Source organism: Rhincodon typus, chromosome 3 (genome assembly GCF_021869965.1).
Source record: "Rhincodon typus isolate 14 chromosome 3, sRhiTyp1.1, whole genome shotgun sequence".
NCBI lineage: Eukaryota > Metazoa > Chordata > Chondrichthyes > Orectolobiformes > Rhincodontidae > Rhincodon > Rhincodon typus.
The window spans coordinates 46,110,519-46,124,097 of NC_063334.1; the positions used below are offsets into that span (position 1 = coordinate 46,110,519).

At 43.1% G+C, this 13,579-nt stretch overlaps 1 protein-coding gene across 4 annotated transcripts in view; it reads right to left on the reverse strand.

Annotated features, from left to right (window-relative positions):
• The window catches only part of frem1a (Fras1 related extracellular matrix 1a), a 284,482-nt gene that overhangs the window by 59,192 nt on the left and 211,711 nt on the right, over positions 1 to 13,579 (reverse strand). For all 4 annotated transcript variants that reach the window (XM_048595363.1, XM_048595364.1, XM_048595362.1 and 1 more), the window contains exons 25-26: positions 9,743 to 10,157; positions 1,806 to 2,007 (exon numbers count right to left, since the gene is read on the reverse strand). In XM_048595363.1, coding sequence (XP_048451320.1) covers positions 1,806 to 2,007; positions 9,743 to 10,157 — 617 coding nt within the window. The remainder of the gene's footprint in view (positions 1 to 1,805; positions 2,008 to 9,742; positions 10,158 to 13,579) is intronic.

The following is a 13,579-nucleotide window of genomic DNA, read 5'->3' on the forward strand; positions in this document are numbered from 1 at the left end:
TCCACCACCATTCACGACTGGATGTAGCAGGACTGCAGAGCTTCAATCTGATCCGTTGGTTGTGGGATCATTTAGCTCTGTCTATCACTTGCTGCTTTCGCTGTTTTGGTGTGCACGTAGTCCTGGCTTCACCAGGTAGATACTTCATCTTCAGGTATGCCTGGTGCTGCTCCTGGCATGCTCTCCTGCACTCTTCATTGAACCAGGGTTGATCTCCTGGCTTGATGGTAATGGTTGAGTGGGGGGATATGCCCAACCATGAGGTTACAGATTGTGCTGGAGTACAATTCTGCTGCTGTTGATGGCCCACAGTGCCTCATGGATGCCCAGTCTTGCAATGGTCACTCTTACCAATACTGTCATGGACAGGTGCAATTGCAGCTGGCAGATTAGGAAGGATGACATGAAGTATGTTTTTCCCTCTTGATGGTTCCCTCACCACCTGCTGCACACCCAGTCTAGCAGCTATGTCCTTTAGGACCCGGCCAGCTTGATCAGTAGTACTGCTGCCAAGCCACTCTTGGTGGTGGACATTGAAATCCTCCACCCAGAGTACATTTTGTGCGCTTGCCATCCCCCGTGCTTCCTCTCAGTGTTGTTCAACATTGGGGAGTACCGATTCATCAGCTGGGGGATGACTATATGTGGTAATCAGCAGGAGGTTTCCTTGCCCATGTATAACTTGAAGCAATGTGACTTCATGGGGTCCAGAAACAATGTTGAGGACTCCTAGAGCAACACTCTCCCAACTGTATACCACTGTGCCACCCCCTCTGCTGGGTCTGTCCCGCTGGTGAGACAGGACATATCCGGGGATGGTGATGGTGGTGTCTAGGAGTGTTCAACAACACTCCCCAGGACCTTACCATTAAATGTATAAGTCCTGCCTTAATTTGCCTTTCCAAAATGCAGCATCTCACTTTTATTTAAATTAATCTCCATCTGCCATGTCTCGGCCTATTGGCCATCTGATCAATGTTCCGATGTACTCTGAGATAACCTTCTTTGCTGTCCAATACACCTTCAATTTTGGTGTCATCTGTAGACTTACTAACCATATCTCTTATGTCCACATCCAAATCATTTATATAAATGAGGAAAAGCAGTGGACCCTGTACCGATCGTTGTGGCACATTGCTGGTCACAGGCCTCCAGTCTGAAAAGCAACCCTCTGCCACCACCCTCTGTCTTCTATCTTCAAGCTAATTCTGTATCCATTTGATACAGAATTATTTCTCCCTGTATTCCATGTGGGACTAACTAGTCTACCACGAAGAACCTCGTCGAACATCTAACTGAAGTCCATACAGATCATGTCCACCGCTCTGCCCTCATCAATCCTCTTTGCTACTTCCTCAAAAAACTCAATCAAGTTAGTCAGACACGATTTCCCACACACAAGGCCATGTTGACTATCCCTGATTAGTCCTTGCCTTTCTAAAAACAAGTAAACCCTGTCCCCCAGGATTCTCTTCCATAAAGTGCCCACCGCTGTTGTCAGGCTCACTGGTCTATTGTTCCTTGGCTTTTCCTCATCACCTTCTGTAAATAGTGGCACATTGCTAGCCAACCTCCAGTCCTATGACACCTCACCTGTGTCTACTGATGTTACAAATATATCAGCAAGGGGCCTAGGGATCACTTCCCTAGTTTCACACAAGGTTCTAACGTGCATCTGATCAGGTCCCCGGGATTTAGTAATTTAATCTAAAATAAATATTGAGGTAACTGCAACTATTAATGACATGAGAATATAAGTGACTAAAAAATTACTGATGAAATCTTCAAAGTGTAAAGTACTGTACCAGCGGTAACATTTTCCAAGTAACCAATATTTGGCGCACGTAAAATATGGTAAATGAGTTCTTCATCTTTACTATCACGATCAGATGCTTTCAAGTGTCGAGAGGAAATATATATTCCATACTTTTGATTTTTGAACACTTCAACTTTTGATGGACACTGAAGGTAGACAATTCTTGGGAAAGCCTTGTCCTCATGGTCCACCTGAACAAAAGCAATAATTAATTATTAGCTCTCTCAGTACAAAGAATCTTTTTCTAAAATGTACATCTCCACATGTTATTGCTGTTCTATATCTTCTACAAATACTGAAACGAGAGAGAGAAGAAGTTTTCATTTATTTTTTAATAGGATTCTCAAAAGCAATCAGAGCAACAATCAAAAAAAGTGTCCAGTCTAGGAACACAGATCAGTACAGCACAGTACAGGCCCTTCGGCACACAATGTTGTGCCAAACTTTTACCTTAATCCTAAGGTCTATCTAACCTCCACCCCTACCTTATACTATCATCCATATACCTATCTAATAGCCGCTTAAATGCCCTTAATGAAGCCGACTCCACCATCCTCTCCGGCAATGCATTCCACGCTCCTACCACTCTGAGTAAAGAACCTACCTCTGGCGTCTCCCCTATATCTACCTCCACTCACTTTAAAACGAGGGGAAAAGATTGCAAAGATGATTCTGGATAGGAGCGAAAGTAACAGGGAAGTTGTAATGGGGGACTTTAACTTTCCAAATATTGACTGGAAACGCTATAGTTCGAGTACTTTAGATGGGTCAGTTTTTGTCCAATGTGTGCAGGAGGGTTTCCTGACACAGTATGTAGATAGGCCAACAAGAGGCGAGGCCACATTGGATTTGGTACTGGGTAATAAACCAGGCCAGGTAGGTGAGCACTTTGGTGATAGTGACCACAATTCGGTTACATTTACTTTAGCGATGGAGAGGGATAGGTATATACCGCAGGTCAAGAGTTATAGCTGGGGAAAGGCAATTATGAGGCGATTAGGCAAGATTTAGGATGCATAGGATGGAGAAGGAAACTGCAGGGGCTGGGCACAATTGAAATGTGGAGCTTGTTCAAGGAACAGCTACTGCGTGTCCTTGAGAAGTATGTACCTGTCAGGCAGGAAGGAAGTGGTCGAGCGAGGGAACCGTGGTTTACTGAAGAAGTTGAATCTCTTGTCAAGAGGAAGAAGGAGGCTTATGTAGAGATGAGGCGTGAAGGCTCAGTTAGGGTGCTTGAGAGTTACAAGTTAGCCAGGAAGGACCTAAAGAGAGAGCTAAGAAGAGCCAGGAGGGGACATGAGAAGTCTTTAGCAGGTAGGATCAAGGAAAACCCTAAAGCTTTCTACAGGTACGTCAGGAATAAAAGAATGACTAGAGTAAGATTAGGGCCAGTCAAGGACAGTAGTGGGAAGTTGTGAGTGGAGTCCAAAGAGATAGGAGAGGCGCTAAATGAATATTTTTCATCAGTATTCACACAGGAAAAAGACAATGTTGTCGAGGAGAATACTGAGATACAGGCTATTAGACTAGACGGGATTGAGGTTCATAAGGAGGAGGTGTTAGCAATTCTGGAAGGTGTGAAAATAGATAAGTCCCCTGGGCCGGATGGGATTTATCCTAGGATTCTCTGGGAAGCTAGAGAGGAGATTGCAGAGCCTTCGGCTTTGATCTTTATGTCATCATTGTCTTCAGGAATAGTGCCAGAAGACTGGAGACTAGCAAATGTTGTCCCCTTGTTCAAGAAGGGGAGTAGAGACAACCCTGGTAATTATAGACCAGTGAGCCTTACTTCGGTTGTGGGTAAAGTGTTGGAAAGGATTATAAGAGATAGGATTTATAATCATCTAGAAAGGAATAATTTGATTAGGGATAGTCAACACAGTTTTGTGAAGGGTAGGTCGTGCCTCACAAACCTTATTGAGTTCTTTGAGAAGGTAATCAAACAGGTGGATGAGGGTAAAGCGGTTGATGTGTGTATATGGATTTCAGTAAAGTGTTTGATAAGGTTCCCCATGGTAGGCTATTGCAGAAAATACGGAGGCATGGGATTGAGGGTGATTTAGCGGTTTGGATCAGAAATTGGCTAGATGTAAGAAGACAGAGGGTGGTGGTTGATGGGAAATGTGCATCCTGGAGTTCAGTTACTAGTGGTGTACCTCAAGGATCTGTTTTGGGGCCACTGCTGTTTGTCATTTTTATAAATGACCTGGATGAGGGCGTAGAAGGATGGGTTAGTAAATTTGCGGATGACACCAAAGTCGGTGAAGTTGTGGATAGTGCAGAAGGATGTTGCAGGTTACAGAGGGACATAGATAAGCTGCAGAGCTGGGCTGAGAGGTGGCAAATGGAGTTTAATGCGGAAAAGTGTGAGGTGATTCACTTTGGAAGGAGTAACAGGAATACAGAGTACTGGGCTAATGGTAAGATTCTTGGTAGTGTGGATGAGCAGAGAGATCTCGGTGTCCATGTGCATAGATCACTGAAAGTTGCCACCCAGGTTGATAGCGTTGTTAAGAAGGCGTACGGTGTGTTAGGTTTTATTGGTAGAGGGATTGAGTTTCGGAGCCATGAGGTCATGTTGCAGCTGTACAAAACTCTGGTGCGGCCGCACTTGGAGTATTGCAAACAGTTCTGGTCACCGCATTATAGGAAGCATTGGGAAGATGTGGGTGCAGAGGAGATTTACCAGGATGTTGCCTGGTATGGAGGGAAGGTCTTATGAGGAAAGGCTGAGGGACTTGAGGCTGTTTTTGTTAGAGAGAAGAAGGTTAAGAGGTGACTTAATAGAGACATACAAGATGATCAGAGGATTAGATAGGGTGGAAAGTGGGAGCCTTTTTCCTCGGATGGTGATGGCTAGCATGAGGGGACATAGCTTTAAATTGAGGGGTGATAAATATAGGACAGATATCAGAGGTAGGTTCTTTACTCAGAGAGTAGTAAGGGCGTGGAATGCCCTGCCTGCAAAAGTAGTAGACTCGCCAACTTTAAGGGCATTTAAATGGTCATTGGATAAACATATGGATGATAATGGAATAGTGTAGGTCAGATGGGCTTCAGATTGGTTTCACAGGTCGGCGCAACATCGAGGGCCGAAGGGCCTGTACTGCGCTGTAATGTTCTATGTTCTATGCCACCTCATAATAGCTACCTCCACCCTAGGAAAACATCTCTGGCTGTCTACTCTATCTATACCTCTGATCATTTTGTACACCTCTTTCAAGTCACCTCTCATCCTTTGTCGTTCTAAAGAGAAAAACCCTAGCTCTCTCAACCTTTCCTCGTAAGACCTTCCCTCCATTCCAGGCATCATCCTGGTAAATCTCCTCTGTACCTTTTCCAACACTTCCACATCTTTCCTGTAATGAGGTGACCAGAACTAGACACAATACTCCAGATGTGGCCGAACCAGGCTTTTGTATAGCTGGAGCATAACTTCAGGGCTCTTGAACTCAATCCCTCTATTAATGAAAGCTAACACACCATACGCCTTCTTAACAACTCTATACACCTGGGTGGCAGCTTTCAGGGAACTGTGAACATGAACCCCGAGATCCCTCTGCTCCTCCACACTGCCAAGAATCTTTCCATTAACCCTGTATTCTGCTTTCACGTTTGTCCTTCCAAAATGAATCACCTCACACTTTTCAGGGTTAAACTCCATCTGCCACTTCTCAGACCAGCTCTGCATCCTATCAATGTCCCTTTATAACCTAGAAAAGCCCTCTGCACTGTCCACAACACGACCCACCTTTGTATCGTCCGCGAACTTGCTAATCCACTCTTCCACTCCTTCATCCAAATCATTTATAAAAATCATAAATAGAAGAGGACCCAGAACAGATCCTTGTGGTACACCACTCATAACTGAGCACCATGTTGAATATTTTCCGTCCACCACCACCCTTTGTCTTCTAAGAGTCTGCCAATTCTGAATCCAATCTGCCACATTTACCCCTATCCCATGCCTCCTTACCTTCTGCATGAACCTACCATGGGGAACCTTATCAAACGCTTTACTTAAATCCATGTATACCACATCCACTGCTCTACCTTCATCCACGTGTTTGGTCACCTCTTCAAAGAATTCAATAAGGTTTGTGAGGCATGATCTACCTCTCACAAATCCATGCTGACTATCACAAATCAAACTGTGCCTTTCCAAGTGATCATAAATCCTATCTCTCAGAGCCCTTTCCAATAATTTGCCCACCATTGACATAAGACTACCTGGCCTGTAATTTCCGGGGTTATCCCTATTCCCTTTTTTGAACAAGGGAATGACGTTTGCCTCTCTCCAATCTTCCGGCACTATGCCCGTGGACAGTGAGGACAAAAAGATCATCGCCAAAGGCCCTGCGATCTCTTCCCTCACTTCCCATAGAATCCTTGGATAAATCCCATCAGGCCCGGGGGACTTATCTATCTTCAACTTCCTCAAAATTCCTAGCACATCTTCCTTACTAACATCGACCTCCTCTAGCCTACCAGCCTGTTTCACACTTCCTCCTCTACAACTAGGTACCTCTCAGTTGTGAATACCGAAGAAAAGTATTCATTAAGGACCTCTCCTATCTCTTTCGGCTCCGTGCACAAATTCCCTTTACAATCCTTGATTGGCCCTACCCTTTCTATGCTAATTCCCTTATTGTTCACGTACGTGTAAAAAGCCTTGGAGTTTTCCTTGATCCTATCTGCCAAGGTTTTCTCATCCCCCTTATAGCTCTCCTAAACCCTTTCTTCAGCTCCTTCCTGGATAACTTGTATCCCTCTAGAGCCTTTCCTTTTCCTTGTTTCCTAAACCCTACGTAAGCATCCTTCTTCCTCTTACCAGTCGTTCGACTTCTCTTGAGAACCAAACCTCCCACACTCGACCTCATCTTCCTTGTCTGCTCGGGACAAACGTATCGAGCACACGCAGTATGCACTCCTTAAACAATCTCCACATTTCAATAGTGCTCTTCCCTGATAGCATCTGTTCCCAATTTATGTTACCCAGTTCTTGCCTAACAGAATTGTAATTACCCTTCCCCCAATTATAAACCTTACCCTACTGTATGTACTTCTCCTTTTCCATGACTATTGTCAAAGTAACAGAGTTATGATCGCTTCACTCATTCACTCATTTCTCACTGTAGAAGTGTTCAGTTTTAGCGCATATCATATGCAATACGCTAAACTGGAGCAGCCATTCAAATACTGTGTCTATAACAGCAGGAAAGAGGCTAGGCAGTAACTCACCTCAGAAAAACTGTTCATCATCTACAAGGGACAACTCAGGAGTATGAAGAAATACTTCCCAACTGCCTGGGTGAGGGTAGCTCCAATAACGCTCAAGAAGCTCAACACTGTTCATAACAAAGCAGCCAGCTTGACTGTCATGCCATCTACCACCTTCAGCATCCATTCTCTCCACCTATAACATTCAGTAGCAGTAGTGAATACAATCCAAAATATGCACTGTAATAGCCCACCAAGACTCCTTCGATGGTACCATCCAAATCCATGACAACTTCCATTTGGAAGGTCAAGGACAGCAGATGTGTGGGGACAGTCCCTCTCCCAACCATACACTATCCTGACTTGGAACTACATCCAAACCTTCACTCTCACTGAGTCAAACTGCCTTTCTAATGCATTACGGGTGCACCTACCGCCTCACACAGTGGTCAAAAATGTTCTCTCTTCCTTGAGAGTTCTCAAGGGCTTGTTTCTTGTTTTCAAGGGCTATTTTGTAATTCTCACTAACTCCTTCAATAGCTGACTGCAGTCACATACTAACAATACCTTCTGTATTTGTATTAACCTTTGGGTATTTCACCTAGCAAAAGATGTAGAATTAGAACAATTCACTAACAAAATGAGAGCAATTCAGTAACATAATTATATATTTTATGTACACATAAAATAGGTTAAAATTATAATATAATTCATTACCATTCCATTAAACTTGAGTCACCAGCATTGATTCAATTTAATTCCAGGACATCACAGTATTTAAAAAAGCACAAGACATCTGGTAAAGTTAACAATAGAATTTTTTCTTTAACATAACTGACACATCCTTTGTAAAAAGCATATTCATTTGCAAGAAATTATTCCTCACAGTGACTTCAAGTTTTCTTGGCTTCCACTAAGCTGAATATTCCTTTGTGGCAGGTTTAAAACAGTTTGCTCCTCTTGGCAGCCTCCATCCCCACAACATTCAACACACCTCTCCACCAACCATGATCCTTTATGACCATTTACTTCTCCCCCATAGCCTCGCTCTTTACAATCACTCACTGCTCTGCATGCTTAGCAAACCGGTTTCTCTGCCCCCCACCCCCCACTGCACCCCCTCCCCCACCCCCGACTTTGCTTGCACACACTTTGCCCTCGGGCCTCACCATCCTTTTTTACCATCATTACTTAACCTCTTGCTGCTCCTCCCATTACAGGCTGCAATCATCCCATGTCTGCTGGTGATAAGATGCACAAGGGAGAAACAGCTTGTGGTTGGAGGAACAGATTCTTCCAAAATTTCTTAGTTCCATGTAGTTCCAATTGGTTAGCACTGCAATTCATTCCTCACAGGCAATCTGGGGGCTTTCAGGTGCAAATGCATCCGTTGACTTGTTGTATTTTGAAAGCTGCCCATGAGGACTGGCGCAGTTCAAGAAAGCAGCTCACCATCACTTAATTAGGGAAAGGCAATAAATGCTGCCCAGCCAAAATGCTCATGAGCTAAGAATGACCTTATTTTTAATGAAAAGTATATTAATTCCCATTGGGACTCCTCAGATTTCATTTGAAGCTGTTCCCCATAATTCACTGCATCTGATCAACGGGATATTTCTAACATTTCTATGATCATTTTTTAACTTTACGATCTAAAATTCCTAAACCATAATTCAGGTCCCAACAATCATATTCCTAAAAGGAGGACAGCGGGATAACGCGATCTTCAGGAATTGTACTTGCACAGATCAATAATGCTTCTGCATGCATCAGGATTGATGAGAAAGCTTCATTCAATGCTATTAGGAGCTGGGTCCATCTGACTAAATTAGCATGTTTCATCACCAAAGCCCCGTTCTTAAAGAACAAAGAATAGTACAGCACCAGATCAAACCCTTCAGCCCACTAAGACTGTGTCAACATGTGATGCCTTTCTAAACTGAAAAAATTTTACATCTATGTTGTTCGAATCCCTCTACTCAATGCCTGTTCATATATTTGTAAAGATGCCTCTTGAACATTATTACTGTATCAGTCTCCACCATCTCCTCTGGCACTGCATTCCAGATACTTACCACCCACTGTTTAAAACACTTACATCTCACATATCCTTTAAACTTACCAACTTTTACCTTACACCTATGTCCCCTAGTAATTGACATTTCTACTCTGAGAAAAAGACTCTGACTATCCATTCTATCCACACCTTGCAAAATTTTGTAAACTTCTATCAGTTCGCCCTTTATCCTTTGATGTTCAAGTGAAAACTAATCAAGTTTGTCCAGTCTCTCCTCATAGCTTATAGCCTCCAAAACAAGCAACACTCTGGTAAACCATTTATAGAACCTTTTCAAAGCTTCCACAGCCTTTATTCACCTTTATGTATTTTAAAACCTCCAGCATCACCTTTCCTGTAATAAAATTCAAGACATCACTATTTACTTCTTCACAGCCTTACTGGCCTTAGTCTCTGACTCCTCCTTGATAATTTTACTTGCTGCTCTGGTTCCCAAAACCCTGCCACACTAGTTTTAACCTTCCTAAGTGGCACTAGCAAACCTCCCTGCCAGTATATTGGTACCCCTTCAGTTCATGTACAACCTGTCCTTCTTGTACATTTCCCACATGCCCCAGAAGACATCCCAATGATCCACATATCTGAAGCCCTCCCTCCCACACCAGTGTAGATAACCTCAAGCCACTTGCCTGAATTGTGAATGTGGACGGTTCAGTCTGCAATTTTCCATTGACAAGAAAGCCATGATTTGTCATATCAGTGACAACAAAAGTAAAGCTGTCAATCTGCAAATCTCCTCCAGCATGTTTGTACGCAACATCCATGTTGTCAACATCTAACTGGGAGAAGTTGTGCTGCTTTAGAACAGTCCCTTTGAGGTGCAGTTGTCCATGCTGTGGCTGCTGTGCAATGATGTAGGTGAGGTTCTGTGGAGGGGTATCAGGATCAGACAGCTGTAACACATCAGGAGGAATGGACACCATGGAGCCTTCAACTAATCGGATCCCTTTGTTGCTCATCAGTGTGGGTGGGATGCGATCAATTTTCTTAATGATGATCTCAAGACTTCCATTTCTCGTGGACAGTCCATTGCTGATAATGAATCTAACAAAGAGAGGTAGAGGCAAGGCAACCTTCAGTAAGTTTTTCTGATTCACCATCTATAGAAATGAAATAATAAATTGATAAATACCTTTAACAAGGATCCGGGTCCTAGTCGCTCTGTAACCAAGTTCAGAAATATGGCCGTATGTAATTTGCCAATCATTGTGTTTTATATTGACCAACAGTTGATATCCCAGGGCCTAGTAGAACTAAAGAGAGCACAGGCTACATTTCATGGTGCACTGTGGTTCCCAAGTCCTTAGTTAAAATGTTAAAATGGGGAGGGAGAGCCTATCCATGTACTTGACAGTTACCATGCAGCAGTGTAACATCAAGAACAGCATAACAGACTTTCAGGAGACAGCTTCAACCCTTTTATGGGAGGACAGCCCCTCTCAGAGTGCAGACTATCCAGCAGCTTGATCATAGAGCCAGTAGCATTAGATTGGAAGAATGGCCACAGCTGGAAGGTAGACTTCCACACTGAGGAACTTATGAATATCCTGGCTTGGGGATCTCAGTGAGGGCTGAGTTGCGTAGGGAAGAAGGGTTCAAGAGCCAGTGAAAGGTTAGCTTTGGGTTAGGGGGTGGAAGTAATGGCATGGCTCCAGGTGGCCAAGGAAACTTGCAAAGGATAGCCACAACCCAATTCTAACATCAGCCTACACATATACAGCCAAAAATGACCATAGTTACTTACAACAAACAGAAAACCATGATTGATTTTGGAAATGTGAACTAATGCACAAAGTGATGGCTATATTCACCAAGCTTGAGGGAAGATCATGAGCCTGAAGGATTGGGCACAATTTTCCCAATCTAGAGGTCCCAAGTTCACTTTTGGCAGTGATAAGATTGGCTCAGAGATATTCCAAGATGTAGCATCCCAAATGGCATCTTCCATGTTTGCCATGCTGTTAGGGATTCCAGAAGTTCTGGAAGTTGCCTCCAGAGGAACAGCAGCCCCGAAGTTGAGGCAGCTCTATCAGAAGAGGTGGACACTGCTGACGGTGCTCACACAACCGCGGCCCACCCCCAAGGGCATGTCAGCATGGAGGCACCACTGGGAGTATGAAGACTAACTGAGCAGGAAAGGTACAGGGAATGGAGAGCCCTCTGGAGATAGCCTACACAGGTGGCCTTTCCAAACTGTGGCCTTATCAGATCCAAGGCCCAGTATCCTGCAAGGATATCACCTTGATTGAGCCGATGGATAAAACTGATGGAAAGCTGGTTTACTGAAAAATTATCATGAAGGTAGATGTCAAATTGTGACAATACAAATAAAACAAGTCATGATAATTCATAAAATAGTTATATAAAATCATTAAACTAAATTTCAAATCATAAATAACGATTGGATAATTGTGATCATTTCAATACACAAATAGGTACAATATTTTGCAAAATGCAGGTATCCTTACTTTACAGAATAAAAATGAAATGTTTACAGTTCTCAATTTATTTAAATATCCATGGATGATATGTTAGAACAAAGAAAATTACAGCACAGGAACAGGCCCTTCGGCCCTCCAAGCCAGCACCTAACATGCTGCCTGTCACAACTAAAACCCCCCACCCTTCCAGGGACCATATCCCTCTACTCCCATCCTATTCATGTATTTGTCAAGATGCCCTTTAAAAGTTAGTACGGTATCTGCTTCCACTACTTCCCCTCGGCAACGAGTTCCAGGCACCCACAACCCTCAGTGTAAAAAACTTGTCTTGTACATCACCTTTAAACCTTGCCCTTCGCACCTTAAACCTATGGCCCCTAGTGACTGACTCTTCCAACCTGGGAAAAAGCTTCTGACTGTCCACTCTGTCCATGCCCTTCATAATCTTGATGACCTCTATCAGGTCGTCCCTCAACCTCCATTGTTCCAGCGAGAACAACCCAAGTTTCTCCAACCTCTCCTCATAGCTAATGCCCTCCATACCAGGCAAAATCCTGGAAATCTTTTCTGTACCCTCTCCTAAGCCATCACATCCTTCTGGTAGTGTGGCGACCAAGTAGATTTATTTAAATTCTAAATCATCTGCAAACTTTTCATGAATTTTATAAAGTAAGGGTTTGGGCTGCCTACAGTTATTAGTTCTGTATCTGATATACAGAATGATATCTTTTCTCCTTAATTCCATCGCATGCCTTTTTTTGTGGTTGTTGAAGAGACAATGGCAGTTGGACAAGGGATTGAAGAACATTCTAGCAAAATTCAAACATAGCTTGCAAGGTATCAAATATTCAGGTTGATTGTGTGTTTTATGTGATTGTGCCAGATAGTATCCTTGGTACACATTACCAAGGATCAGTTTCAGTACTGGTTTCTAAATATGTTTAAGTTTATTCACATGTTCTTTGGATGAGTACACCCAAACACACACACTGTGTCTTAACCAATCAGTCTGTAACTATTAAGTACAGTGATTGTGTTGGTTTGAGAAGATGTTTTCATGCTTGAGAGGGTGTAGCAAATGAAGCCTTTCACTTGCCATTTTAAACGTTTCATGCACTTGATAATCCTATCTGAGAGAAAGTTGAATGCAGATTTTAAACAGTTTGCAAGCAATTTCTGCATCAGGTAAGTTAATGAGGGGGGATCAGGAGGGTTATACATGAAACAATCCATAATGTTGTACTTTCAGATCTCACTCTCTTGTGATTCACTTTTGCCTATTCACATGATTAAGTGATTGTCCCTCCTATGTGAAATGTGTTGTCTTTATTACAATACTATGAAAGAATCAAGTCATCCATATGCTTGTCTCATCAGGTTTGAGAAGTTATCTGTGCTGCCTGTATAATACTAGTCAGCTCAAGACAAATGGCCTTCATTGAGGCTGTAGGAATTTAAATTGGTAGCCCACATGTGTGGAGTAGACTGCCAATCCATCTCCTGTTTTACCTCGGGAAACTTTCTTGGTGGCAAGAATCCATCGATAGGTCATTCTGGCCCAGGTCTCTACTGTTCCCTGACATCTTCCATGCTTAATGAGATCATCTATCTCAACCTCATTTTTTAACCCACTCTTCCCATATCACTTGCTTTCTTTAACATCAAAAATCCACCAATCTCTATCTTGAAGATATTCCGTAGCCCTCGATAGAAGAGAATGTCAAAGATTCACCAACTTCTGGGTGAAGAGATTCCTCCTTATCTCAGTCCTAAATGACCTGCTTCTTATTCCAAGATTATGACCCTGTTGCTAGACACCTGCACCCCAACCACCCACTACACGCACTCTGTAAGAACTTTGTTGCTTGATTCAATTAAATCATTTCTTACTCTTCTGCAGTAAATACAGGCCCAGTGCTCAGTATTTCCTCAAAGGAAGATCTCACTATCATAGGGATCTGGTGAACCTCCATTGCATTCCTTCCCCAGCGAGTATTTACTGTCTTAGATAAGGAGACCAAGTCA